General features: G+C 48.1%; 7 protein-coding genes and 2 non-coding genes across 9 annotated transcripts; 3 read left to right on the top strand and 6 right to left on the bottom strand.

The window, feature by feature from the left end:
* Positions 1 to 376: 376 nt before the first annotated feature.
* Pdw03_6350 (Protein synthesis factor, GTP-binding) lies at positions 377 to 3,193 on the bottom strand (the record flags this gene model as incomplete). The annotated part of the gene is made up of 9 exons (XM_066101318.1): positions 377 to 417; positions 470 to 477; positions 651 to 1,372; positions 1,424 to 1,549; positions 1,598 to 1,868; positions 1,925 to 2,069; positions 2,158 to 2,649; positions 2,708 to 2,729; positions 2,798 to 3,193. The coding sequence occupies 9 exons, from the start codon at positions 3,191 to 3,193 to the stop codon at positions 377 to 379; spliced, it is 2,223 nt and encodes a 740-aa protein (XP_065956401.1).
* A 690-nt stretch (positions 3,194 to 3,883) lies between these two features.
* Pdw03_6349 (uncharacterized protein) lies at positions 3,884 to 5,652 on the bottom strand (the record flags this gene model as incomplete). The annotated part of the gene is made up of 9 exons (XM_014680097.2): positions 3,884 to 4,214; positions 4,273 to 4,332; positions 4,407 to 4,481; positions 4,539 to 4,761; positions 4,814 to 4,893; positions 4,962 to 5,173; positions 5,241 to 5,306; positions 5,469 to 5,531; positions 5,608 to 5,652. The coding sequence occupies 9 exons, from the start codon at positions 5,650 to 5,652 to the stop codon at positions 3,884 to 3,886; spliced, it is 1,155 nt and encodes a 384-aa protein (XP_014535583.2).
* Positions 5,653 to 8,212: 2,560 nt separating this feature from the next.
* Pdw03_6348 (Small nuclear ribonucleoprotein SmD1, putative) lies at positions 8,213 to 8,803 on the top strand (the record flags this gene model as incomplete). Its single annotated transcript, XM_014680098.1, has 3 exons — positions 8,213 to 8,226; positions 8,327 to 8,376; positions 8,490 to 8,803. The coding sequence occupies 3 exons, from the start codon at positions 8,213 to 8,215 to the stop codon at positions 8,801 to 8,803; spliced, it is 378 nt and encodes a 125-aa protein (XP_014535584.1).
* A 3,819-nt stretch (positions 8,804 to 12,622) lies between these two features.
* On the bottom strand, positions 12,623 to 12,736 carry Pdw03_tRNA65. The gene has a single exon. It is a non-coding gene; the product is annotated as a tRNA-Leu (tRNA).
* A 2,020-nt stretch (positions 12,737 to 14,756) lies between these two features.
* Positions 14,757 to 14,870, top strand: Pdw03_tRNA96. The gene has a single exon. It is a non-coding gene; the product is annotated as a tRNA-Leu (tRNA).
* Positions 14,871 to 15,143: 273 nt separating this feature from the next.
* Pdw03_6347 (DRAP deaminase (Rib2), putative) lies at positions 15,144 to 16,836 on the top strand (the record flags this gene model as incomplete). The annotated part of the gene is made up of 2 exons (XM_014680099.1): positions 15,144 to 15,389; positions 15,457 to 16,836. 2 exons carry the CDS (start codon positions 15,144 to 15,146, stop codon positions 16,834 to 16,836), a joined length of 1,626 nt encoding a protein of 541 aa, XP_014535585.1.
* Positions 16,837 to 17,716: 880 nt separating this feature from the next.
* Pdw03_6346 (Fringe-like) lies at positions 17,717 to 19,218 on the bottom strand (the record flags this gene model as incomplete). The annotated part of the gene is made up of 2 exons (XM_014680100.1): positions 17,717 to 18,064; positions 18,181 to 19,218. 2 exons carry the CDS (start codon positions 19,216 to 19,218, stop codon positions 17,717 to 17,719), a joined length of 1,386 nt encoding a protein of 461 aa, XP_014535586.1.
* Positions 19,219 to 20,085: 867 nt separating this feature from the next.
* On the bottom strand, positions 20,086 to 22,495 carry Pdw03_6345 (Oxidoreductase family, NAD-binding Rossmann fold protein; the record flags this gene model as incomplete). Its single annotated transcript, XM_014680101.1, has 9 exons — positions 20,086 to 20,194; positions 20,278 to 20,524; positions 20,797 to 20,836; positions 20,891 to 20,998; positions 21,251 to 21,729; positions 21,796 to 22,079; positions 22,147 to 22,325; positions 22,389 to 22,414; positions 22,465 to 22,495. The coding sequence occupies 9 exons, from the start codon at positions 22,493 to 22,495 to the stop codon at positions 20,086 to 20,088; spliced, it is 1,503 nt and encodes a 500-aa protein (XP_014535587.1).
* Positions 22,496 to 22,952: 457 nt separating this feature from the next.
* Positions 22,953 to 23,929, bottom strand: Pdw03_6344 (GDPGTP exchange factor Sec2p; the record flags this gene model as incomplete). The annotated part of the gene is made up of 2 exons (XM_066101317.1): positions 22,953 to 23,587; positions 23,740 to 23,929. The coding sequence occupies 2 exons, from the start codon at positions 23,927 to 23,929 to the stop codon at positions 22,953 to 22,955; spliced, it is 825 nt and encodes a 274-aa protein (XP_065956400.1).
* Positions 23,930 to 24,049: the final 120 nt, after the last annotated feature.

Below are 24,049 nucleotides of genomic sequence, written 5' to 3'. Positions count from 1 at the left end.
GGTGGCGCTTGATCAACAAGGTTGATGGAAATTACCCAAGCGAAAAAAACACGTTATTGCAATGGGATAAAGAGAATTCGAAAGCGGATCCGACGGGACACTGCGCGTTCTTGACCGCTTGTGTTTGGGGGGGGGGGGGGGGGGGGGGGGGGGGGGGGGGAGATGGCCTGCCTTATGAAGAAACTATACGCCGAGGACGAGCTTTCCGCGGGCTCTGTTTGCCATCAAGTTGGACCGTTTGTGTTGTTACCAACCGATTTGCCTTGTATCTTGCTTTGGGCGGGTCGGTGCGCTCAAGTCGAGAATACGAGACAATCCAAAGTAACTCTGTCAACTGCTACGACAAAAATTTCTTAGGACAATGACATTGCACCCTTCATCTATTGAGATTTCCGTAGATATGTCCTACTTTGACAGCTAGTGAGGACTCAGTATATTGACAAAAGTGAGGGGGAAAAAACAAACCCACCATGAACACTGAAAGCAGACACCAAGATGGCTAGTGCTGAGCCGAACGGCTCAAAAAGACGCCCAAAAATAGTTGAAAAGAAGCGTGCCATCAATTGCCGTTAAAGATTGGCCAGACTTCAGACTAGCTCTCTACAATCGGAACTCTCCCAGGGACAACCTCGCAGACAGTCCCCACAAACCCTTCTAACCCTGACATGAACGCTGCCCCAGAAACAGAGCTAGAGCCAGGTGTAGATGCTGCCGTAGCCCCGGGTTGGGACACAACAGACGCTGCAGAGACACCAGGCATAACGAGAACCTGAGACCCAAGTTCCACCCATTCAACAGACGATACCAGTGCAAAAGTAATCTTGACGTTCTCTTTCAGGGCTTCTGCAGAAGAAGCAGCCCCGGTAATGGATGTAGAGGAAACGCCAGACACTACTTTGCTGATATCCGTGGTCGAGGAACGGCGGCGAACAACATCACCTGCGCCATCTACGGTATTATTTGTTGTTGGGTTGCCGTTTGATTTTTCACTGGGAGAATGAGAATCGCCGTCAAAGCTGAAGAGTTCAGGTTCCAATGGAGAAGGTGGCTCGGAAGATAGTTGCTCGCTAGTCCCAATCAACGCCATGCAAATGACACGGACAGCAGCTCGAATGTTGGCGATGTATGCAGTAGCGTTACCGCCAAGCAAGAGTGGAGGAGAATTTGGAGCCGAAAATTCGGTAGATCGGAAGGTGGCGGTGAATCCTGTGTGGAATGGTAGCGCTAATAACGAGGAGCCAGGCGAAAGGCCAGTCAAGCAGGAGAGTGGGGCGTGGAAGTTTGAAAGAATCATGCCCTTGCGAATTCGACTGAAACGCGGTAGACGACCATCATCTGAAGCCCCGATGGGTTCGATTCCGATAGTTCCAACCTGGTCTCTAATTAGACGGCGGACAGGAAGTCGCAGGTCTCTTACACTGACAACGCGGATACGCTGCCATCTTGCTTGAAAATCTTTGCCGGGCAGTGAGCTCTGCGAGAAAGATGCCGGGCAATCACTCGGCGGGCCGGGCCCACCACAGGATAGTGACCCTCCCGGGGGTTGGGGCTCATTGCTTTGGTCAGTTGGTACGTCCACTAAAATGGGGCCAATTACCATTTCGTCGCCGATGGAAACATTCCCGCGACGGACTAAGCCGCAGAGAACCATACCGCGGTTTTCTTGGCCGCCTTTCTCCGAGTCCAGTGAATAGACTTTGGAGGGAGGGATTGCAAACACTTCATCCACGTCAAAGATATTGGCGGAGTTATGAGAGGGCATTGGCAGCCCTTTAGGGACGTGAAGATTTCTCTGAGATGGTCGTGTGGGAATTGGAAGAGATCGAAGGAAAGCATGAAGTTTTCCAATGCCAGAGCCATCCACAGCACTGGTAAGCATGATAGGTACGGTGTGTGCCCATTTCCCATCAGCTGCCGTACACACTTTCTGTACTTGGTTGCTGTCCAGCATGCTGACTTGCTGAAGGTCGAGTGGTTTGTCACCCGCAGGCGATGCAGGTAGCATCGCCGGTTGTTGGCCGGCTGTTTTAAGCGCAGATAGAACTCTTCCAAGATTGTCCCGTAGTCCGCTGCGGGACGCAACGTCCAATTTGGTAATGACAATCAACACAGGAACCTCTAACTTCAGGCACAGTTCTAGATATGACAAGCACGTACCGATTTCTGATTGTTCAGTACCTGCCTGTTCGCTGGGTGTCTCGGTGCCACAATTAGCTGGAATGCAAAGTATCACATAATGTGGAGCCCAGCTGACAAGTCCTCGCAGGGTAGATTTCAAATATCGAATAGAGCCGGGTAGATCGGACACAAAAGCCAAGCGACCTCCATTCGAAGCGGCATGGATATCATCCCAGCCGGCAACATTACCGGAAGCGTAGTTCATTACGGTTGGTGGCCTCTCGTCTGTGTACCCTATCAGTTCTTGGGCAACTGAACTGGTGATGCCCGATGTGATTTCGTGCCGATGCTTGAGCAGACTTAACCTGCTTTTGCCTCTTCCATTGTCAAGCGCAGACGAAGTCAATGTGCCCAGCAAAGAAGTTTTCCCTGCAGTGCTTGGACCTGCAAGAGAAATGCGAATCTGCTCTGTGTGGGAGTAATCCTCGTCCAAGGCCGACGTGTTGCCAAATCCTGGGTGTGCGGCGGCCTCTGTATCATTCTTAGATTTGATCGGAGAGATATTGTAAAAGTCCAGATCGGGACTAACCAGAGCCTCCGCGACCCAGAGACTTTCAGTGTTTTTGGTTTCGTTAGCATTTTTTGATGGCAAAAATTCGGCCCATTCACAATTCCCAACCACAACTCGGCGAAGGATCTCAACCTTACACCCAAGACTGGCAGCCATAGCCTGTAGATTTGTCATACTCTCATCCAGCTCGTCTTGCGTGAGGCCTACGAAGGTGCCATCATCGCTGACGCCAATCTCATACAAGGCACCTTGACTCTCTTCAAGGCCGGGAAGCAAGCGGGCAGGTTTAGAGGGCACACCCAACTCTAGGGCTGCCTCGGGAAGAACAGGCACCACGAGGTTAGAGGTAGTTGATGAGTGAAAAGGCGAGGATTGTTGCAAACGCCACAATAGCTGGGTAGTCAACCCTTGTAGTCGTTGATGGCGGCTCTGGCTAGATTTGGTTTGCATGGGTCTTGGGGCTGGTTCCAAACTCGAAGAAACAGAGGTCGACATGCTTGGCATGGTGCGGTAATGGTGATGGTGATGGTACGAACCAGCTATCACATGCCCTGTTGACATTGAGAGATAGGGGCGCCTGGGTCGAAGCAGAAGGTGCAGTTTGTACTCAGTGGGACCCTCTTGGGGTTCTGGTTCCAATTTGGATATTCCATAATTGGCTAACAAATCAGGGTCGACGCGTAGTGGAGTGGTGCTGGGACGCGTGCGGATGGCTAAACCCCGATTACCCGATGCACTGATTTGGGGAGTTGATGCTCCCGACGTTGACCACGGGGATGACACCCGAGGTGGGTCTGGATCATATGTGAAGATGGATGCCATGGGCACTGTTACAATTTAAACGGATAACAAGGGTATTGGTAAGAGGCACGAATACGGAGATAGATAGAGCAGTTCTGGGAAGACTTGAGAAACATAAGGCATTCTTGCAATATAATTGAATTGATTTGTGATGCAGAGTGCAGCTTAACTGACTCACAAATGGCACGGGCCGAATCATCACGTGGCCCCTATTTATCCGATGCCAAGAAATTGTATGCGCGAGAAATTCTATCAAGACATCAAGCCTTTTTTCTCAGAGGATTCTTTGGCTCCCCCAAATACACATACACATGTATAACAAACCGATCCAGTCCCATCAATGCCGAGCCCCTTTGCTTTAACGCCGAAATCAAAATTGAGTGTGTGCGCCATCTAATCAGCGGATGATTCTCTGCCTGGGCTTTTACACTTGCCCTGCGCAACATGGATATTGCGTGCTGTTGTACGTGTAAATGCCGCGCCACATATGGGGCATTCAGCCTTGGCCACCACTCCTGACTTTTCTCGCTGGTGACGGAGGAGATTGCTGAATGTTGAGAACTCACGACCATTGCAGCCATGGTCCCAGCATTGCGGTCGCGGGCGCAAGTTGAGTGCTCGGACTGAATGTTCGGGATCTGAAGCAGCGCCTGATTTAGGCGATGAGTAAATAGGATCGGCAGCCATCGATGGTGGCTGAGAGCTGATCGAGGAAGGGTGTGGTCTAGTTTTGGTTTCCGGTTAGTATGCTGTACTCTTTCGGGCTCATTGATTCAACTCACGGAATAGCTGATGTGTCAGGGAAGTAGTAGGAAGGTTGGTTTATTATATAAGGGGGAGGACTATCACTGGATGTTAGCAACTATATCACTGGAAATTTTTTTTCCCAACACTTCGAGCGGTAATTTCCACATACGACGTAATGAGAGGCTGCTCTGACTGAGGAGTGCCCGAAGCCGATTGAGAGTGGTAGGAGCGACTGATGGGCGGACTGGATAGGATGTGTCAGTCTCTCAAGGCCATGTAATCAATCGGTTTTCAATGTTACCTTCTAGGCTGACTGTGACGAGAAGGATTGCCAGGTCCTGCAAAATAAGACGCTGGTAACTGATGTTCTTGCTGTTGATATCCATGCAACGGTCCATTTGGGTGACCGGGATAACCCATCGAATAGCTCGATGAAGGATACGACGGATGAGAAGATAGAAATGGTGGGCTCATCTGTGCTGGTGGTTGCGAAGGCTGATAAGGTCGGTTTGTCCAGGCATATTCTGAAAGCGTCAGTTAAATTCTCTTAGAACCATGTCTGGATAAGTTTCGTACGGTGGTTATTGTGCTGCATTGGGCCAGCGAAATATTTGTCTGATACTACCGACATGGGGTATGATGAGATGCCAAGGCCGCTGTTGAGGGGAAGCCCTAGTCAGCACAGAACCTAGGTCGTATCTTATAGCGATTTAGCTTGACATACCGTGAATCTTCCAATGCAATTTCTTCTTTAATGGGATTTGGGTCCTCGATAGAAGACTGCGCTGTTGACTTGATTGGTGGATAGTTCGAGCCGGGCAAAGAGTGAGGCTGACTGGTGCTGGTATTCGTTGTTGAGTGATGCGAGGGAAGTGACAGCGCAAATGCTCGTGATTGAGAGCAACCTTGCACGGCAGCAATAGAGCTTTGTATGTGCTGAATGGGCCAGTGAGAGTCTGATCCAGGGTGAACGCTTGATGAAAAGTTGGGAGTTCCCACTGACTGGACTAGTGGAGACGAAAGCCCAGTGTTGGATTGCGAGTCTGAGACCGGCAGATTTATATGATTCCTGCGGGAAGAAAATGGTTCCTGTGAGCCAGATCCTCCGGGAAACATTAGGAACTATATAGGTCTCAGACCTGTAAGATTGCAAGCACTGTGGTAGGGGGTAGGAGGGGCCAAGGTTGAGTATAAGGGGAAAAGCGGCACTAGTAAAAGGAAGTCAACATACAGTTTGGTATTCCGATCTGAGTATTCCCTCACTATGGCAAATCAAAGGCTTTTGTTTTGAGTGCTTAAATTGGAGACACAGAACGGGCACGGTGAAGTATTTAAAAGCCCATATCCAGCAGCGGGCGTTTACTAGTGACCCCCGCAATCGTTTTATGATCTAAAATATCCCGGTTGGGTAGCATTACTGGCCCACAAGTTCAGAAACCAACACCAACTTCTAGATTTCTTGTGCGCCACTGGCGTGCATCGATCAGTGCCGGGTCTACTAAAACCTACTCTTGCGCCTACTACCCGCTTGTTCACTGTCTAAATTACATCTATGATAGCGAGTAGTTGGGTTTCGGCTCCATAAGAAGCTCAGCTAGAAAAAAAAAGGAAAACGAAAAAGAAAAAAAAAGAAAAAAGAAAGAAAGAAAAGAAATCTCAGGATCTTCATATGAGGTGGGTCGATGGGAACTATCACGAGCAGAGTTGGACTTTCGACCCCCACAAATAACGGGTAAAACAGAGGATTAGTGGGAAAAAAAAAAGATTCGGGACTGATTGCGACTGGGGCTATATTCTGTACAGTAATGATCCTCCTAAGGGGAGATGACAATCTTGGCCTGGGCATTGAATTCTAGCCCCCATTATAGTAAATGGGGGCGGATTGGGGGCCACGCTCTCTGTAGTCTAGCGCGTGGCTAGAAACTCCGAAACTCCCTTATGTAAATCGAAAATGAAATGTAAAATTGGAAATACGAAAAAAAAACTGCTCAATAACTCGGTTGAAGTCGTGAATTCCACCATCCCCGGCCCGATGCTTGTCCCCCTATCACTTCTTGGCCCCCACATAGGCGCCGTTGGAAAAACAAAAAGAGTTTACATTACGAACCATACCTTTCTAGGAGAAATCATATCCATAGTTATATTGAGGGACTAAATGCAGTAATTTGGTCTTGATTTTTTTTTGATTTTTTTTAAAAAAAGGGAAAGAATTCAAAAAGTGTAAAATGTTCCCACATAAGTAAATGATCCCTAGTAATAATTAAATACCCTAAATAAATGCTACGAGTCAGGCCCCAGTTCATCCCGTTCTAGTAGGGATCATATGTAGTAATGCCTGGCTCCCGAATTTAGTTCCCAAGTACTCCGTACTTCCACTGAACTGATCTTTTAGGTCTTAGATCGACGAATAAGCGAGAATGCTGGGGGTCGTGGTAGTTGTAGGCAACCATGTATTAAAATGGCAAAACTGTAAGCAATAGTGGAGCTTGTCATAGAGAAACGGAGAGAATACAGCCAAGACCAAAAATTTAATTTGTTAGGGTCATATTATGGTCTACTTTAATTTAGCGCCCTAGGATTTGTCACCCGAAGCTAAATATTTCCAGGCGTGGGTGTCCAAAATCCAATCGCCCCTACAACATAGGCTCAGGCACGGTCATGATCGGCTCACTCCACAGGGGATCCGCAGCTGTATCACTTTGATTCAAGACATGTGCGGTTTCGACTCCGTACTAATGCACGGTTGATCATTGCCTCGTGGCCGATGACGGAGTACGGAGAACGGAGTAGGAAATAAGGCCATCTTCCGAACCCTTTTTTTAAAGTTGGGATATACGACGATCTTCAGTTTCTTGGGTCTGGGACTAACTCTGTTATATGTGATGACAAACCTGACCAGGGCTGGCCCTGTCAACCCCTTAACTGCTGCCCTAGTTTTCACTGAGTCGGTTTCATTTGCTGCATCCTTCGGGGTCTGGAAGCTATTTGCATTTGTAACGTCTCAGCTTACTTTTACACAGTTGTACTATTCAATACGCCTTGCTTATATATTTCGGTAATATGTAGATTAGAGATGTCGGATTGAGTCTGTGCTATTGAAAGACATAATTGGCCATTCCTCTCTCGTTCTGCTAGCATAGATTGCAAGTCTGCCGAAATGCTGTTGATCAGTTGGTCAACAAGAAAGAATTGATTTGAAATCAAACATGCACCGAGCCTTGGCGCTTCATTTAGGTTGTGAGTTCCTAGGATTTGTTGTTTATAACAAAGTTGACAAAAGGCGAAGTAATAGGGACAGTCAGGGCTGCAGGCATACTTCACTGTACATATCACTGCGCCAAAAGTCAGGTCCATAACTAAGGTAAATTGGGTAAGAGTTGAACATAGCATTCATGTTGATCCTGCATCGATTCTATGAGATACCATACAATGTGGGCACACTACTCACCTACACATCAATTGTGAGTGCATGAAAGCCATTGAAGCTCATTTAAATCACCAGGTACGAGAAACTAGTTACAGCACTTGCTTGGATGGATCAATGCTCGGGTTAACTTTGCTTAAGTAGCCTAGGAACGCGATTTTTTCTCGCCACTCAGACTAATGGAAGATTGGGTTGAGCATGCCACAAACGATCAGAACTAGTTCCGTTGAAAGTTATGCGGGGGTGTCTACTGTTGCAGCATTTTCTCTCTCTCTCTCTCTCTCTCTCTCTTTTGATAAACGTATGTATCATGAAATTGCCCTATTGTAGAGAAAGTTGAAAGCGCGGAGAGTGAACCTCGCAACTTCAAGGCTATGTGAAGTGCAGATCACGTGACCAAGCTCACCTGATCAGTTCTTCTCTGATTCTGTGGTCCAACAGCATCATCAAAATCAACACGTTTTTTGTCCCCCAAATTTTTAGCTCCCTGCTGGTGTCTTGACAGTTTATTGAATTGAGACCGTCCTCAGCTTGCAGCTTACTGATCCACCATGAAACTCGTCCGGTATGTGACCACCTTCATTGTGCGCGGCAATCACCAGCTCCGCTTGACGCATCAAGCACCCATCAAACCCACTCCTGCTGACATGTTATGATCCTTCTAGCTTTTTGATGAAATGCGCCAACGAAACGGTGACCGTTGAGCTGAAGAATGGTGAGAACCCCCCGCGCACTCCCCGCAATCCCCAACCCAACCTCCCCCAAAAATTGCCCACCCCCCGAAATAGGCGAAAGAACTGCGTTCTCTAACTTGGGACCCTCATCTAGGCACAATTCTTCACGGCACTATTGTGTCCGTGTCTCCTCAGATGAACACCTCTCTCCGGGCTGTCAAGATGACCCCCAAGGGCCGTGACACCATCTCTCTCGACACTATCAACATCCGCGGTTCCACGATTCGCTATTATATCCTTCCCGACAGCCTTCCCCTTGATACCCTCCTCGTCGATGACGCACCCAAGCCCAAGAACAAGGCGCGTAAGGAGACAGACCGTGGTCGCGGTGGTGGCCGTGGTGGACCACGAGGCCGTGGAGGACGCGGAGGTCCCCCCCGTGGTCGTGGTCGCGGACGCGGATTCTAGATTTTCTGTTTTTTTCTGAGAGAACAACCGGCGTTTGTTTCTGTCTTCGAAATTCGGTTTGATTTTGCATCATATGGGATACAATCTGTTGTTCCTTTTTTTCTACTACCTAGGCCAGTGGTCCCGATTTGGATGGTGGGTGACATGCTGAAAAAAAAAAAAAAATCTTTAAGCAATTTTACCGGGGAACGTTTCCCCCACTCTGAATTTGCGCTCTTCAATATCATGTGCTCAGAGATTTAGGCTTTGGCAGAAAAGTAGCTGATCGAGAGCGATCAAAGTACGGAGTACGGAGACCAGCTGAAAGAAGAATACAGGTACCCAGTTGACGGGAATCTTACTAGTATGACCTCCGTCAACTGGAACCTGGAAGGATACCTACGATATGGCAGTGATTAGATCCACCTTCTTTAATTTCGCCTCCGAAAGCATGATTCCGGCTCATGTGAGACAATCACTGGATGCCAAGGGAGGCTTAGAAAGGAATCAGCATGACTTACGGAGTTAGTTCCTCCGTAGGTCACGGTAATATCGAAACAGATATTGAAGAAACACCGTAATTAATGAACACGTATCTCATTCAATCGCACAGGCTCAAAGCTAGTGTTGGAATGTCTTGGAATTCTTAGTGTGTTCTAGCGTCTTCCCTTTTTCCACTGCACTCTTCCTGGACTTGGTCTCAGACACCGCATCCAAGATTGGCGATCTAGGCTGAGACATGCAATTAAAAGAGCACCTGAGATATCCTCCGTACATTCTCCGCACTATTTGGCTTCTGAGTTTTCGCCTTGAAACATCCATATTGACCTGCTCTAAAGATTTCCCTCACTTCGACCCCCGTATCCCAATATCGCTGGTCAAATTAGAAGTAAGATTACGCCAAGGGGGCCACTACTTGCCCAAATAGGTAGGTAGTTAGGCCACGTGGTGTATTGTAGCCGCTTGTGATCGCTGGTCTCCGCTCTAGTGATCTGCATCTGCTCCTTAACGTTCGTTTAAGACATGAAAAAAAGCCTATCTCGGTGGAACCAGAGACGCTGCAAGCGGTGGGGTTGTTTAAGAATAATCTAAGACGTGATCGTCTATTCAATACCCAAATCCAATGCGACAAAATTGTTATACCACGCAGTCGGTAATCTACGGTTCTTCCGCTCTTTCCTCTCTTTCCGCGCTGGATCATCGGAGCAGATTAGTGATCCCGAGACTATTTCTAAGATGTCTCTTAGGGTGTTTTTGGTATTTTTTTTAAAAAAAAATACTGGGACAAGGTCCCGAACTATTTGGATCAATAAGGCTGTCACCGTAGTCCTGTTCTAGCTAGAGGGACCAGAGTCTGTTGATCCAGCACTTTAGACCAAACACTCCCGGTAGACTGTTTTTGGTTAAATCTCAAGTTCAATTCTGCCAAGGGTTTTAAAGTGGTTTGTGGCTGGTAAGGACCTCCTAGTTCAGGGGGTTCCCGTGTGTGAATCGTCCCGTGTGTATAGATGTTTAGGTTTTGATTTCCACAATCCTTGGAGAAAAGGACCTGGGATTTGGAAAATTACAAAATTGGGCCAAGTTTTCAGATTTGAGTGCGAAGGAAGAACTGCAAATTACTGCTGACGTAAATGCCGTTTTTTTTTTTTTTTTTTTTTTTTTTGGATACCATTCGGAGACAAGGACATTGCACGGGAGTCACATAACTATACATATGGAGTTCCGGAGTAAATTTCTAAGCATCGGCCTATTAGTTAGTTCTGGCCTGAATTTTTCACTTTTTTTTTTTTGGGTGATTGGGCGAGCCAGCTAGCGTGTCAGACGATATGATATCCTAAGCTTTCGAGTTTCGGTTTGAAATTCAAGACTCCGTATCTATAATTCACAATTGTCTTCCCATGATCTTCATTAGTGTATAACACTATGCTAACCCACCGATAGTATGACACCGCCGATCTCATTGTGACATCCACCCCTATACGTGTACATTGAAGTGGATAACATGAGCGTTCTTTACGGAGCACTCGTTCAACGTCTCCGGCTCGGTCCCAGTTTGTCTTACTGATGTGGGGACTGGAAAAGGGGATTCCGATCGTCGATCAGTTCTCGATCTGTAGATCTGCCCACGCTCTGGGGAATTTGTACCCTATGAGAAGGGATCTATGGTCTACTGGTAACAGAGACATTGAAACCATTGGGATAGACATGGAAGGAAGCGAAATCATCTTGCTATGGGATCAGATGATCTATGTGACAGCTGCCCACGTGGGCACGTGGGGACTCATTACTGACTTGTGGGGACTGTGGAGTCTTTCACTGATTGTCAAAGTTTGCAAGTTGTTTATTCTTGAATGAAGTCAGTGGAGACTTGGTCCGATAGGGGACCAATTACAGCGTTGATGGCGTAGATGCAATTCCACCGAAATTGTACACAACTATGGAGTACGGAGTAATAGGATGATTTAGCATTGGAGAGGTAAAACTAGGTCCGCATTAGGAGAATGGTTTGCCGACCCACATCGATGGCTTTATCTTACAGAGTATGGGCCTGAGATTGGGAGAATCTGCTAAGAACAGAGTGAGAATTATGTGATTTCGCCACCAAATATCGTGGGTGTAAAAAAAATAATGCATTTCCCTTGTAGGCTCGACACTGGACATCGATGAGGTTTATGCAACCCAATTAATACCACCATGTTTCATCCGTCTCGCAGATTTGACAACCTTGGAGGCTTCTTATCGTTCTTCTTGGGGAACTGATTTGCATTGTGTAAATATCGAGCCCAGACTGAAAAAACTCAACGCATAAAAAAAAATGGCAGACCTGATCTAGTGCTGTAGCTTACGTGTCACTTTTTTCTACCCAGAGGCGACTAAGCTGTGCCTAGTTTCTAGGCTATCATTAAGTACATTTCAAACTTGAACTCCAATACCCCAAACTTACAGGATCATCCGATGCATGCAAATCCACCAATCGTGCACTTAGCCCTTCTAACCGGACTGGTTCTTTCTGTTTTGAACTTGCCCTTCAAATGAGATCCGTCTCAAAGACAGAATTGGACTCTAGCTCATAACTTGCGTGACGCGACGCAATGTTCTGAGCTTCAGCGAGCTCGCATAGTTCCTTCCCCCCATCCTTCCCTTGGCTTTTTCGTCCTCGAAGAATCCAAACTCCAATCCCTAGAATAGCCGAGATAACTCCCAGTGTAGCGCCAACGCCTGTGCCTACTATAGCCGTCTCATCTGACTCTTACATCGTTGTCGTTTTGTTGTCGGTTAAAGGTACCCAGACCCATATCTCTATCTTCAATTTCGAGATGCTCATCACTCAAATAAACTGGGTTTGTGTTAGAGAGAAGCGATGGCATGAGAATACTTGATGCATGCAAATGCAGGTGGTCAGACCGACCTCTCTCTGTCCCATCTAGCTATTGTAAATCTAGTACTACACTCTAAATTACTTTTGTGTGTACGTTAAACATCTAGGTGATAGAAAGTGTGGTGTAATTTTTCCGGTTTTTTAGCGCACTCTACTCTCACCAAGAGCTCAATAGCTATCAGTACATGGTACTTCTCTATATCTCATATAGGGCTACCCTTTTCTCTATTTCTCTATTTTATTAGTGTTTCAAGTCCTATGGGACCATTCCTCTAGGACCAGATGATGGGGGTTCTCTACCGTCTGGGATCACACCTTTGTTTTTGAGCCATGGCAATTTCTATTGTTTAGTACAAAGCTTTACCTTGTCCTTTAAAAAAAAAAAGGTCATAGTACGTCTCAGCTGTGGATGTCTCAATAATGATCTGATTGGGGGGCAATGATGAGGCCAAAAAAAGAAGTGCAACCTGTGGGATTCGAACCCACGCCTCTTTCGAGACCAGAAGACTCACTGAAACAGTGAAAGAGGCAACTCTCTTGAGTCTGGCGCCTTAGACCAACTCGGCCAAAGTTGCAGTTTTTGATGTGGGTTCATGGGGTTTATAATCCTCAATGACAGCACAGTTTGATCGATTTGGAAATGAATCTGCACAAGACCAGAATATTTAGCCGCTGATGCGGACTTACGACGTCTTTTAGTTTAGATAACAGGTTTTTCTATGCAATCATTCCAAGAATCGTCGGACGGCCTTCTTATCTCTTTTTACATATATGTGTGATTGCGGTACTTGTTCATCAAAACTGTCCTCATCATCATGATGGCTTTGTTGGCTGAAGTGTAATTTAGACATGGCTGACAGCGCCCATGAAATAGCCCATTTCTTGCAGAACAATTGGACTTCTTTCATCGTCTTTAAAGTTGACCGTTGGGGTCCAGCGTCTCCGCTGTGGATGCCTCAACGTCTATCTGATTAGGAAAATTGCCAGCAGAACAGTCCTCTCCTTCGGGTCCAGTGGGGGACTTTGTCGTCACCCATGGCTCTATCGTCGCCGAGGACTTCACAGGAGTGATCGTCCTTTCCATTGACGTCGGACTCCCTCTCTGGTTCCCATTCATCATCGTAGCCTTTTTTAGGGCCCTTTTCACTCTTTTTGAAAGGATTCTCCATGCTTCTGCCGCTTGTGGTAGGAGCTGGAACCTTTAGGATGTTGGCTTGGCTCTTTGTAAAGAAACCGTTGAGGACGGACTCTTTCTTCTCTTCTGCCCCTTGAGGGTATTATATATTGGATTCATTCTTCTTGACTGCCTGGTTAGGGGCGTTAGCTGTTTGATCGACTCGCTCAAAAGGTAGGGAAGCCTGTCGGTTCTGGCCGTTCTCACTGACGGCCCAGGGCTTCGCCCATTTATTCGACCCCTGTATCCGGATCCGTGTCTTTGGCTGAAACTTTACCGACTGGGTTTTCCAAATCGAACTGGTCACTCGGATATTTGTCTTCTCTTGTGACCAGTGCCTTCGATGGTAGTGCTGAAGCTATTGGAGCCCCTTTTTAATACTTTAAATTAGGATTATGGTAGAACTGAATGTGTATCCTCTGGGGATGTACGACCATCTTTGTTCGTGATAAAGTATGACATGCCTTATTGCATCATCAGGTCTATGCTAGATTTCTGGAAAGGGTAATCTATAGATGAATAGATTAATGCGTTTATTGGTTCAATTTACATCAAGGGACGGAAACATCATGTATAGGAGATGATCGGATAAGTAAGTCTCGAATACCTACGTTCAGACACTGCGGTAAAATTCTGATGTGGCATGGGATCAGGATTGATAGGCAAATGAGTTACTTGGCGACTAGGAGTTTTGAATACTTGGTTCTCTAATTAAACCTCAGATTTAGTTCGAAGGATATAAGAGAAGGGGTGGGAAAGACCTCGGAAGCAATCACGAGTCACTATTCAAATGTGAATGTTTCACAGAATCCCTTCATCTCACTGTGGTCTCTAATTACACGATTAATGGGAGCAGGCTTCTATGCCTTGTGATCCTGGGCTACATAAAACAGATCTCGGGATGGCTATGGTCGACGGCACTGTCAAAAGATCACTACGTCGAGGTGCATAGTGAATATACGAAGTGCTTGTGAACGCTAGGCTCTACGCTCTGCAACTTGATAGAATTTTTTGAGATGAGGATATTTAGATGATCCTTGCCATCGTTTATAGGGAATGCTATACGTATCAAATTAATTTTTTTTTACTTGTGTGAAGGAACGTCAGACAAAAGAAAATCATACAAGGAGTGGAAGGCTTGAACTTTCCCGCAACAACACTCTCAAGGATTATCCCGATAGTCGTCAGTTGTTCGTTGTTGGGATATCTCTACGATGCCTGGCAAAGGTAGATTCTGAATAGATGTGTACAGGTAAAAGAGGGTGGAAAATACAAGGGGGTTCAAAGGAAGGAGCTCCATCTGTTTCATGCCGGTCAAGATCTCTCGATCATACTTTGCAAGTCTCTTCTCCAGTTACGCTTGAGCGTCAGGTTGAGACTCCTTAAGGAGTATAAATCCCCCGGACTTCTCATCCAATATTGCAACTTTGGCCGAGTTGGTCTAAGGCGCCAGACTCAAGAGAATTGCCTCTTTCACTGTTTCAGTGAGTCTTCTGGTCTCGAAAGAGGCGTGGGTTCGAATCCCACAGGTTGCATTTCTTTTTTGGAGGTGCCCTTTGCCATCTAAGTATTCTGATTGGTTGTGATCCTTCAAGTTGTGGGGCGCAGAGGGGGTCTGGACAATCAAGTTTGTTCATGTGGGGTCGTTGATTCTTAATTTTGATATTTCTTTCTTTTATTTTTTTTTTAAATTCTTCAAGTCTCTCTCTCTCTCTCTTCAAGTCTCTGTCACCTTTGTCGCCTATCTGGCTCCCTCACCTCGTCTAACGGCCTATTTGCTTCGGCAAGGCAAGCTCAAGCTGCCCACCATGGCCCTTGTGAACATCGATCAAGTCACCCCCTCCAAACCAGTTGAAAAGACCCCCGAAAAGACTCCCGATGTACTTGTGACCCCTTGCGATCCATGGCCTGCGCCATACTATCTGGAAGGTGGTTTCCGTCGTGTCACACCATACCATTACACTTATAACACCAACTGCAAGGAGCGATGGCGGGGTCGCCAGGTGGTCGAGGTTTTCACTTCCGAGTTTCGCGATCGGAAGCCAGAATACTATGTATGTCAAAGGCGTGGGAGAATATGGATCTCCAGATATAGGAGAATGGTAAACTGACAATCATCAGAGGAAAGCCCTAGAGGATGGCCTTGTACACGTCAACGGCGTGACAGCCCGCCCCGAAACGATACTTAAAAACGGCCAGGTCATCTCGCACACCCTCCACCGCCATGAACCGCCCGTTACAAGCCTTCCTATTGGAATCATTTTCGAAGATGATGACCTGATTGTCATCGATAAGCCTGCTGGCGTGCCAGTGCACGCCGCAGGTCGATACTACTTCAACACAGTCGTCGAAATCCTGCGCTCCGAGCGCAGCTCCGAATGGCTACCTCGTCCGTGCAATCGACTTGACCGATTGACATCTGGAATCATGTTTATTGGAAAACACGCCAAGGCTGCCGACAAAATGGCCGCTGCGCTGAAGGCCCGGTCCGTACAAAAGGAGTATGTGGCACGCGTGAAGGGCAAGTTCCCAGACGGCGTGGTTGTCTGCGACCAGCCAATCATGCAGGTCAGCCCGAAGCTGGGTCTCAACCGTGTGCGTGCCACCGGCAAAGAAGCGACAACCAAGTTCCGTCGCTTGGCTTACTACCCTCCTGAGGTAGCCAAGGAGACCGACTCAGCTAGCGGCGACGAGCGTCCCGCTACCCCAGCTGCCGAACTCGCCAATGAGTCCGAGGGCTACAGTATCGTGCACTGTTTCCCGCTGACAGGCCGTACCCATCAAATCCGTGTCCACCTCCAGTTCTTGGGCCACCCGATCTCCAACGACCCCATCTACTCCAACCGCCGTGTGTTCGGGCCTGACCTTGGCAAAGCCGAGGTGACCGCAGAGCGCGACGAAGAGATCGTTGCGCGGTTGTCTCTCATGGGTAAGACCGAGATCCCCGACACGGTCTCGTATCGCACACACCTGACCGCGGCGCCGAATGTCCCGCCGAACACCGACCCGTTGCTTGTCAACGAGATCATGCACCGCGAGCAGATGGCTGCAGCTGAGGACTATGCGAAGCGCAAGGGCGAGCGTCTGTCCGGCGACCTCTGTGAAACCTGCGGCACAGAGCTGTACTCGGACCCGGGTCCCCATGAGCTGGGTATCTTCTTGCATGCTGTTGCGTACGCTGACCGAGATGGGGATTGGGGTTATCGTAGCCCCATGCCGCACTGGGGGCTGCCTCCTGCGGGCATGGAGGGTCCCCGCGAGTGTCCGGACTGGGTTCCTGCTGCTGAAGGCGAGGAGATTGTCTTTGGTAATGGAACTATTCCGGCTGGCTTGGGTGATGATGATCTTGCTGCAGATGCAACGACTGGCTCGGTGCTTCTGGAAGGTGTTGGTCTCGTTAATATCTCCGAGGCTGCGAGAATGAACGAGTCTCGGATGAACGGGTCTGGGATGAACGAGTCTCCTCAAGAAGCTACGGAGGCAGACGCGCCTACGAACTAATGATGTTGTCTTTTAGGGGTTCCTTTTTTTTTTTTTTTTTTTTTTTTTTGAAAATACCTTCTACTTACCTCACATTTCTCGGACTGTCTTTGTCTTTGTCTTGATGATACCACTCTGCTGACTTGCCATGAAAAGTTCGCGAGCATAGCGTCTTGGTCTTGGTCTTGGTCTTCCATGACATTTCGATACATTGATTTAATGGTCTTCATCCTAGCATATAGATTTGCTGCGTTTAGAAGCCTTATTAGAGATATGTACAATCCTACAAAATTCGTTTGTTCGTATGACATACTACCTGTAGATCTGGGGTCTAGAAATGTTTCTCTGTCCGAGGGCCGACATCATAGGCAAGACCCTCGTCTGTTTACTTTGAACTTGATGTCTTTTCCTATAGATCCTGTAGACACGATCGAAATTTGGTAAGTCCCCGGCCATTTCATTCTATATACAATTATCAAGCGAAGACCGACTCATTCTTCCCCTCTTTCAATTGGTCTCACCTTTGCGTCAAAACGCCGCGGGCAAAAGAACAAGACCATGCTAACCCCTAATCGGAAGGGCTCGGAGGCACAATTCCTACAAAGAGCAGCCAGATTCATAAGAGATGTTTGGTAACTCTTGCCTGAATTGTTCTCTAAACAGCGTGAAGCTGGACATGACGAGTCCCGAGATCTCATTAAACACCATCCATCCCCAACAAACATCCCATTCGTTACAATTATTTGCCTGTGTCACTTTTCAGCCAACGCGATAAAAGGCCGCTATCCTTTTAACCTTGATACAAAACTGAAGACCAAAATATAATGCTCAACGCTCAACGCCCAGAAATGCATCCCAACGGTAAAACGGACGCAATAATGAAACCCGCGAGTCTAAAACCCTAGCTGGTCACCCACAACGCCTTCTCACACTCCTCCATCTGCTCTACCGCAGCATCAACCCGCCACAGCATCGTCCCTGACTGTGTGCCGGGCTGGGGCTTTCCGCGCAGCACCGCATTAGACGTCGTACAGCGCGAGTCGGCTGTCAGGCGGTATTGGATGCACTCTGGGTCTGTGGCGCAGTAGTCCGCGCAGGCGGAAAACGAAGTAGGCGTTTCTGGACCCTTGTTATCTTCAATATCGTCGCCTGCGCTTGCCAAGTTGTCCCAGTTGTCTAGGTGGTCTGTGAGTGTTGGGCGGATGAGGTGGCGGAAGATATCACTGTATGTGAGGACGCCTGAATTTGTCTAGGGTTCGTCAGTGGCATATTCAAATATTCCACGAGGATGAGCATGCTGATATCCCACTATGGATAGCCCCCCCCAAAAAAGGCGAAAATCCAATCAAAAGGAGAGTAACTCACCCCTGCAAACCACTGCTGCTCGAACTCCCAAAACCGATCCACATCCGCCGGCGTCATGTGGTGAAAAGTAAAAGGCGCAAAACACCAAGGCGTCTTGCCAAAACCCTCATGCAACATGTCCTGCTCCCAAACCGACTCCGTGGTAACATGCGGCCAGGACCAAGTCAATTCAATCCCAGTTGCGGCAAGCGCCCTCCCAAGCACACAATCCCCCGCCCATTCCTGATCCGTGATATCATCCCACTCCTCAATATGCAATTGATGAAAATCCGCAACAGCATGAATCGCCGCATGTGAAAGTACAAACCCAGACCCACCATGCGCAAATACCGTAGGCCCAATCTGCATCTGGTTCCCCAGATACAGTCTTTCCTCGTGGTTGAAATGCGCCAGCCACCCGAGCAGATTCGGCCAGATTGGATACGTGTCTGCTTCCAGGAACACGAACCACTTGGCGTCTGGCTTCGCGCGTCGCGCGGCATGGACCATCGGAAGGAATTTCCACTTGTCCAATTTCCAGCCCGGGTTGTCGCTCATGCCCGATGGGCCGTTGACAACTTTCGTGTGGTCTTCGGAGGTCAGAGCTGTGTGGCCGCCTGTACGGGCGCGGTTGTATAGGGCGAAGTCTTCGTTGGTTTGTTTGAGGGTGTCGGAGACGTTGAGGAAGACGTCTTGTGTGCGTGTACCAGCTATCTCTTCTTCGAAGTCCGAGACGACTATCTTGTGTGGCACGCAGCGGAGGGTCGTTCTTAAGTGCACGGGGACTTTGCCTTGTGCTTCGGTGATGCCTGTTTTGACGACTACCAGGACAGAGTCCATTTCTGTATCCGTTGGACAGTATGATGGTACATGGTTGGTTTCCGTTTTTGCCTCGGTCTCGTTGTGTACATCAATCGTTAGCCCGATTGCCGGTTCGATCACGTCCCGCGTGATCTTGGAGCTGAAGTCGGCGTGGATAAATTGGAGTATTAAAAGGAGTAGAATCGCTGGGCCCAGAATCAGTACCCAGCGACTATATCGGTGTGGGAGAGAGGGCATTTTCGGATATTGGGCTTGTAGGAATCTAGAGATAGGGATGAAGAGAATCCAAGAAAGGGGTTTGATGGATATGGAAGGATCTATCGGTCTCCATATCCAGATGGAGACCTACCATAACACATTGACGATGAGGGAATCCTTAGGAGGGGGGGGTTCTCCAAGTTCTTTAAGTGACAGGCGCGTGGGGGGCTGATGCAAATTCAAGGCTCGTGCACATCCTAGATGACATTCAAACCAGAGCTATTGTGGCACCATGATTCTCGAGGATTTATCAGACGTGGAGAACTGAACTGGATAAAAGATGTTTGCCTTCACATTGTCAGATTCTACCCTGATCCTGTGCTCCTATGTTGTGCTTCTGGTCTCGGAACTCCAGTGTTTTTTTTTTTTGGGCGAGTGGAGTACGTCACCACTAGAAGTGGGTCCGATGATCTGAAACGAGTGATATTGATCAACGGAAGGTATGTTAAGGGGCGTTTCAAGTTGGATAGGGATATATCCGGTAGGGGATGAGAATAGAAGGGAAAGGTGTCGAGGTTCACTTGTTTTCGGGTTACAAGAGTTTGGTTACGTACATCCCTTGAACTACACTGGAGATATACAACTATGTGTACAAGACCAAATTAGAAGGTGCACCTCACGCGAAATGACTTGGAGTGAACCAAAGGGATTTTTGTAATTTTTATTGTCATTTCAGAGAACAGGTCTCTCGCTTCACAGCGCCCGGCACTATGACAAGGCCCGAGCCGGACATGCCAAGCACAATCCTTAAATTTCGTAATCGCCAGAGAGATAGTATCGCCGTACAAAAACCCCGACCTCGTGCACCAATCCCAACTGAAAGGAAACAAACTAGGTTTATTCCATTTATGCCTCGGTGGTGACACGGCCCTTGGGGTTAGTGACCTTAACACCGAGAGCCTTGGCCTTCTCGATAATCTCGACACGCTTGCGGGAAGAAACGGCGTGGCCGATCCTGTAGAACTGGTTAGCGAAAGAAACGCATGGAGAGCAATCTTGAAAGAGCAATCAAGATTGCTCTGGTGGCGCAGAACGTACTCAGCAGCGAAGGTGCGGTTGTGCATGAGGAGGAGCTCGACGTCCTTGGTGTTGTGGACGAGGAAAGCCTTGTGGCCGGAGGGCATCATGTGGCGGGTCTTCTTGTTGGAACCGTAACCGATGGAGGGCATGGCAATCTGGCCCTTGAAGCGGCGACGAACGCAGTTGTCAATACCCTTGGGCTTGCGCCACGAGGCGCCAACGCGCATGAACCGGTCAGACTGGTGACGGTTGAAGCGGTTCGTGCCTAGTTGTCGATGTCAGTCCTCCGATCGTACATGTTAAAAGTTCGTGCTCCTTTTCAGCCTCAGCAGCCCTGCGGGTAATGTCGCCCTTCGATTCCGATACATCTGTTGGATATAATTTTTTCAAATTTTTCCGCAGCAATTCCCCAACGTTTTTCTCTTCGTTTGGTACATTTTGCTGAACTTTCTTTGTTTCATTTGGTCGACGATCGAAGGGCGAGAGCATCCAGGGCACGGGCACGAAAAGGGATGGAACAGATAATCGGGAACATACGCTTCTTCACGATAGGGATGTGCTGCTTAGCGGCGACCATCTGGATTCAAAAATTAGTGAATGAATCGACCATATTGCGCATTTGGTGACTGACCTTGTCGGTATTGCTGGGTCTCGCCGGGCGTTCGAGAGTTGTCGGGTCGGAGTTCAATCTCGAAAACTTCTCTCTCAGGTTCTCCCGCAGCAGAGTGGGAGACCCACACTAGTGCGCTTTGGGCGAACTAAGCGAAAGAAGACCACTTATGTCAGCCTAGGGCTGCAGCAGCCCTAGCCCTACTACTCCTCTTTGGGTAATATCTGGAGATGCTCTATACAACGGTAGTTCGTGGTCTCTCCGATTTCTTCATGCTGCCCGTTCATACTAGTACTTCAATATGTCTTGGTATTTTATGAATTTGGTTCTAGAATGATTTTGTTTTCTATCTAGCATTTAAATCTGCAAAAGTAACTGAACCTTCTCGCCATCTTTCTCGCCACTCCGCAACATCTGCTCCAAGATCTCAAGATCCGCCAATGCCTCCTCAGCAGACTGTCTGATGTCAGGCTTTCCACTCACAATTGAGTTTGCAAACTCCGCCACCTCTGGCACAACGCCCCGGCCATCAAACTCAACATGGTGCTTTTCTCCATTTATTGTTACATCATCGAAGTTCAAGGTAACAAGTCCTTTCTCACAAGCAACCTCGAACACATGATCGTTAAATGATGATCCCCACGATAACGAGATAATGCCTGTAGCACCAGATTCAGTCTTGGTAACTGCATCCACGGTATCAACCGGTGGCAGGAATGATTGCTGCAACTGCGACTGCGCCGACAGAGTGCTAAGACGCTCCGTGGGGCCTAGAATCAGTCGCAGCGCAGCAATCATGTGTACACCACCGTCCAAAAGGAATCCGCCTTGGTAATTAGGAGTCTTGCGCCAGGCGGTGTCTAGTTCCAATATAGTTAGTTTCCGTACTCTCTTCTTTGTAGGGCCTCAACCAGGACTGAACGTACGGAAGTACTTGTTGTTCTCATCCATCAGGCTATGAACGTTCACCCGAAAGTTTTGGACCCTGCCAAGCTTTTGGACTTGCTCTGCCGCGAAGAGGTATTTCGTGAGAAAACGGAAATTCTCGGCGACAGCCCAGAAGACCTTCCTGGTATCAATAGTACTCTTGTACCATTTCAAAAGTTCCTGGGCAGTGGCAACATCCTTAGCGATGGGCTTCTCGGATAAGACATGCTTCCCAGCGTGTAGTGCTTTCCGAATAAACTCCGGCTGAACCAAAATGGGAAGGCTGTTAGGGTGGAGAGTAAGTTCCTTTGCTGTTTTCGAGTGGAACCTAGAGAAATTGGGGTCCGTACGCAATGATCACGGCACCGATATCTGAACGAGCCAGTAGTTGGGCATAGGACTTGTCAGATCCTGAGTCTTCGGAGTAGAGATCGACTTCAGATATGCCGCTAGCAAGGTCCTGGGCTGACTTCAGGGACCGAGAATAGATGGCCTTGAGCTGGAAGTTTGAGGCAGCTTGGACGGCGGGCTGGATGACTAGTTAGTAAAGTGGATTATGTAGAAGACAGCACTATTGGAGGGTTCGTCATACTAGGTGCTGCTCTTTCGCAAAAATGCCTGTTGATGTTAGCCAATGCGCATATTCAGTGTGCAGGAGATGTATGTACCACTGCCGATGATAGCCACGCCGATAGACATCGTTGGATGTATGGAGTGAAAAAAAGAAAAAACAAATTTTTTATCCAAAACTGTCAAATGTTCCTTTTCCAGTGCTTCTGGTTCTATTAACGGAAGTTCAACAGCGGAGTACGTTGTCAAAGCCACTCGGAACTGCGGGGAAGTCCAACCTCGACGCACGTCATTTGTTAGGGTCATTCTTGTCAGTGTAGTTTGGGACTTGTCTTATATTTACTCTCTACGAAGAATCACAGAAACTTCATGATAGATCAAATACAATTGCTCTGTAGAATCCCTCACATTGTGTTGGCAAAAACAACCAAAATACAAAGGCCAATCTGAACTGTACACTCCACAATACCCTGATCCAAATGCGAACATCAGGGAATCCAGACCCCAAATTCTATTGAGACGCCCAATCATCTCCATCATCAAATAATCCAATCGTACCAGTCGTAATAGTAAGGAAACCCACATGTCAACCAAAGGCCTCAGATCCAACAGTCGAAGCATCTTTATGATTAACCAAAGCCCTCAACCGTTCTACACGCGCCACAGCCTTCTCCAACCTCTCCAACCGACTGTGCTTCTCTATATCCCTCTGTTCCAGCACAGCAACTCTCTCCTCCAGCTTCGCGCGAGCCTTCCGCTCCTCCGCAACCATCTCATTCGCCTGGCTAAAAAGCTGCATCGTCAATTCCTCTAGTTCAGTACTTGCTTGCGAAAGCTGCGACTCGGCTGCATTGCGCAATCTCTGTTCGCGCGTAAGCGCATCCTGCAGCTCGGTAGTGTGCTCGATGTTCGCGGGGGACATGCGTGTGAGGGGTGTTGGGAGCGCCGTCGGGGTACTTGGGAGAACGGTACCGGGGGGTGTTGCGGGTGTTGCACTGCTGCGTCGGTAGGGGAGGAGGGAGGCTAGGTTTGTGAAGCGGCTGTGGTATGTTTGTGATTGGGATTGAGATTTTGAGGATGTTGGGCGCTGTGGTGAGGAATGGTCGGTTTGAGAAGGGGGTCTCCCCAATGAAGAGCTGCCTTGTGGGGTGTGGTATGGTCCTTGGGATTGGGAGGAGCGTAGATGTCGGATTTCGTCTTCGTACTCGCCAAGTTTGGCAGCTGTTTGCGATGCGGTGAGCGAAGAGTTTCTTCTTTTCAAGGGTTGGATGGGAAGAAGAAAGAAAACTCTTGACTTCTCTGTAAATACACGATCTCATTGCTATACTTATGTATGGTAGTCTGCAGAGAGAGAAAGTCCTGGAAAGGCTTACCTGTAGCGGAAGCACGCACTGTCAACACTTGCACCTGTCCCTCCAACTCATGGATTCTATCGTGGGCGCCAGAGCCATCTTGGGGAAATCCTTCACCCCAACACATGGGGCATTGTTTTTCTGATATAACGACACCCTTCATGGCCGGTGCGACAAGCGTGGTAGTGAGGGAGGTTGTGGTGGTCGACATGACAGCATGGGGCTTACCCCGGGATTGTCAGGGTTTAATTTAAAATGAATTAGGCGTACGGAGTACTAAGATTGCAACGATGATCTGACGGGATTTTAAGAGCATTTGAAGAACTTCAGT

The sequence above is a fragment of the Penicillium digitatum genome, chromosome 2 (genome assembly GCF_016767815.1).
Source record: "Penicillium digitatum chromosome 2, complete sequence".
Taxonomy (NCBI): Eukaryota; Fungi; Ascomycota; class Eurotiomycetes; order Eurotiales; family Aspergillaceae; genus Penicillium; species Penicillium digitatum.
The sequence above is the reverse complement of the archived record's forward strand: the minus strand, read 5'-3'. Positions and strand labels throughout refer to the sequence as shown.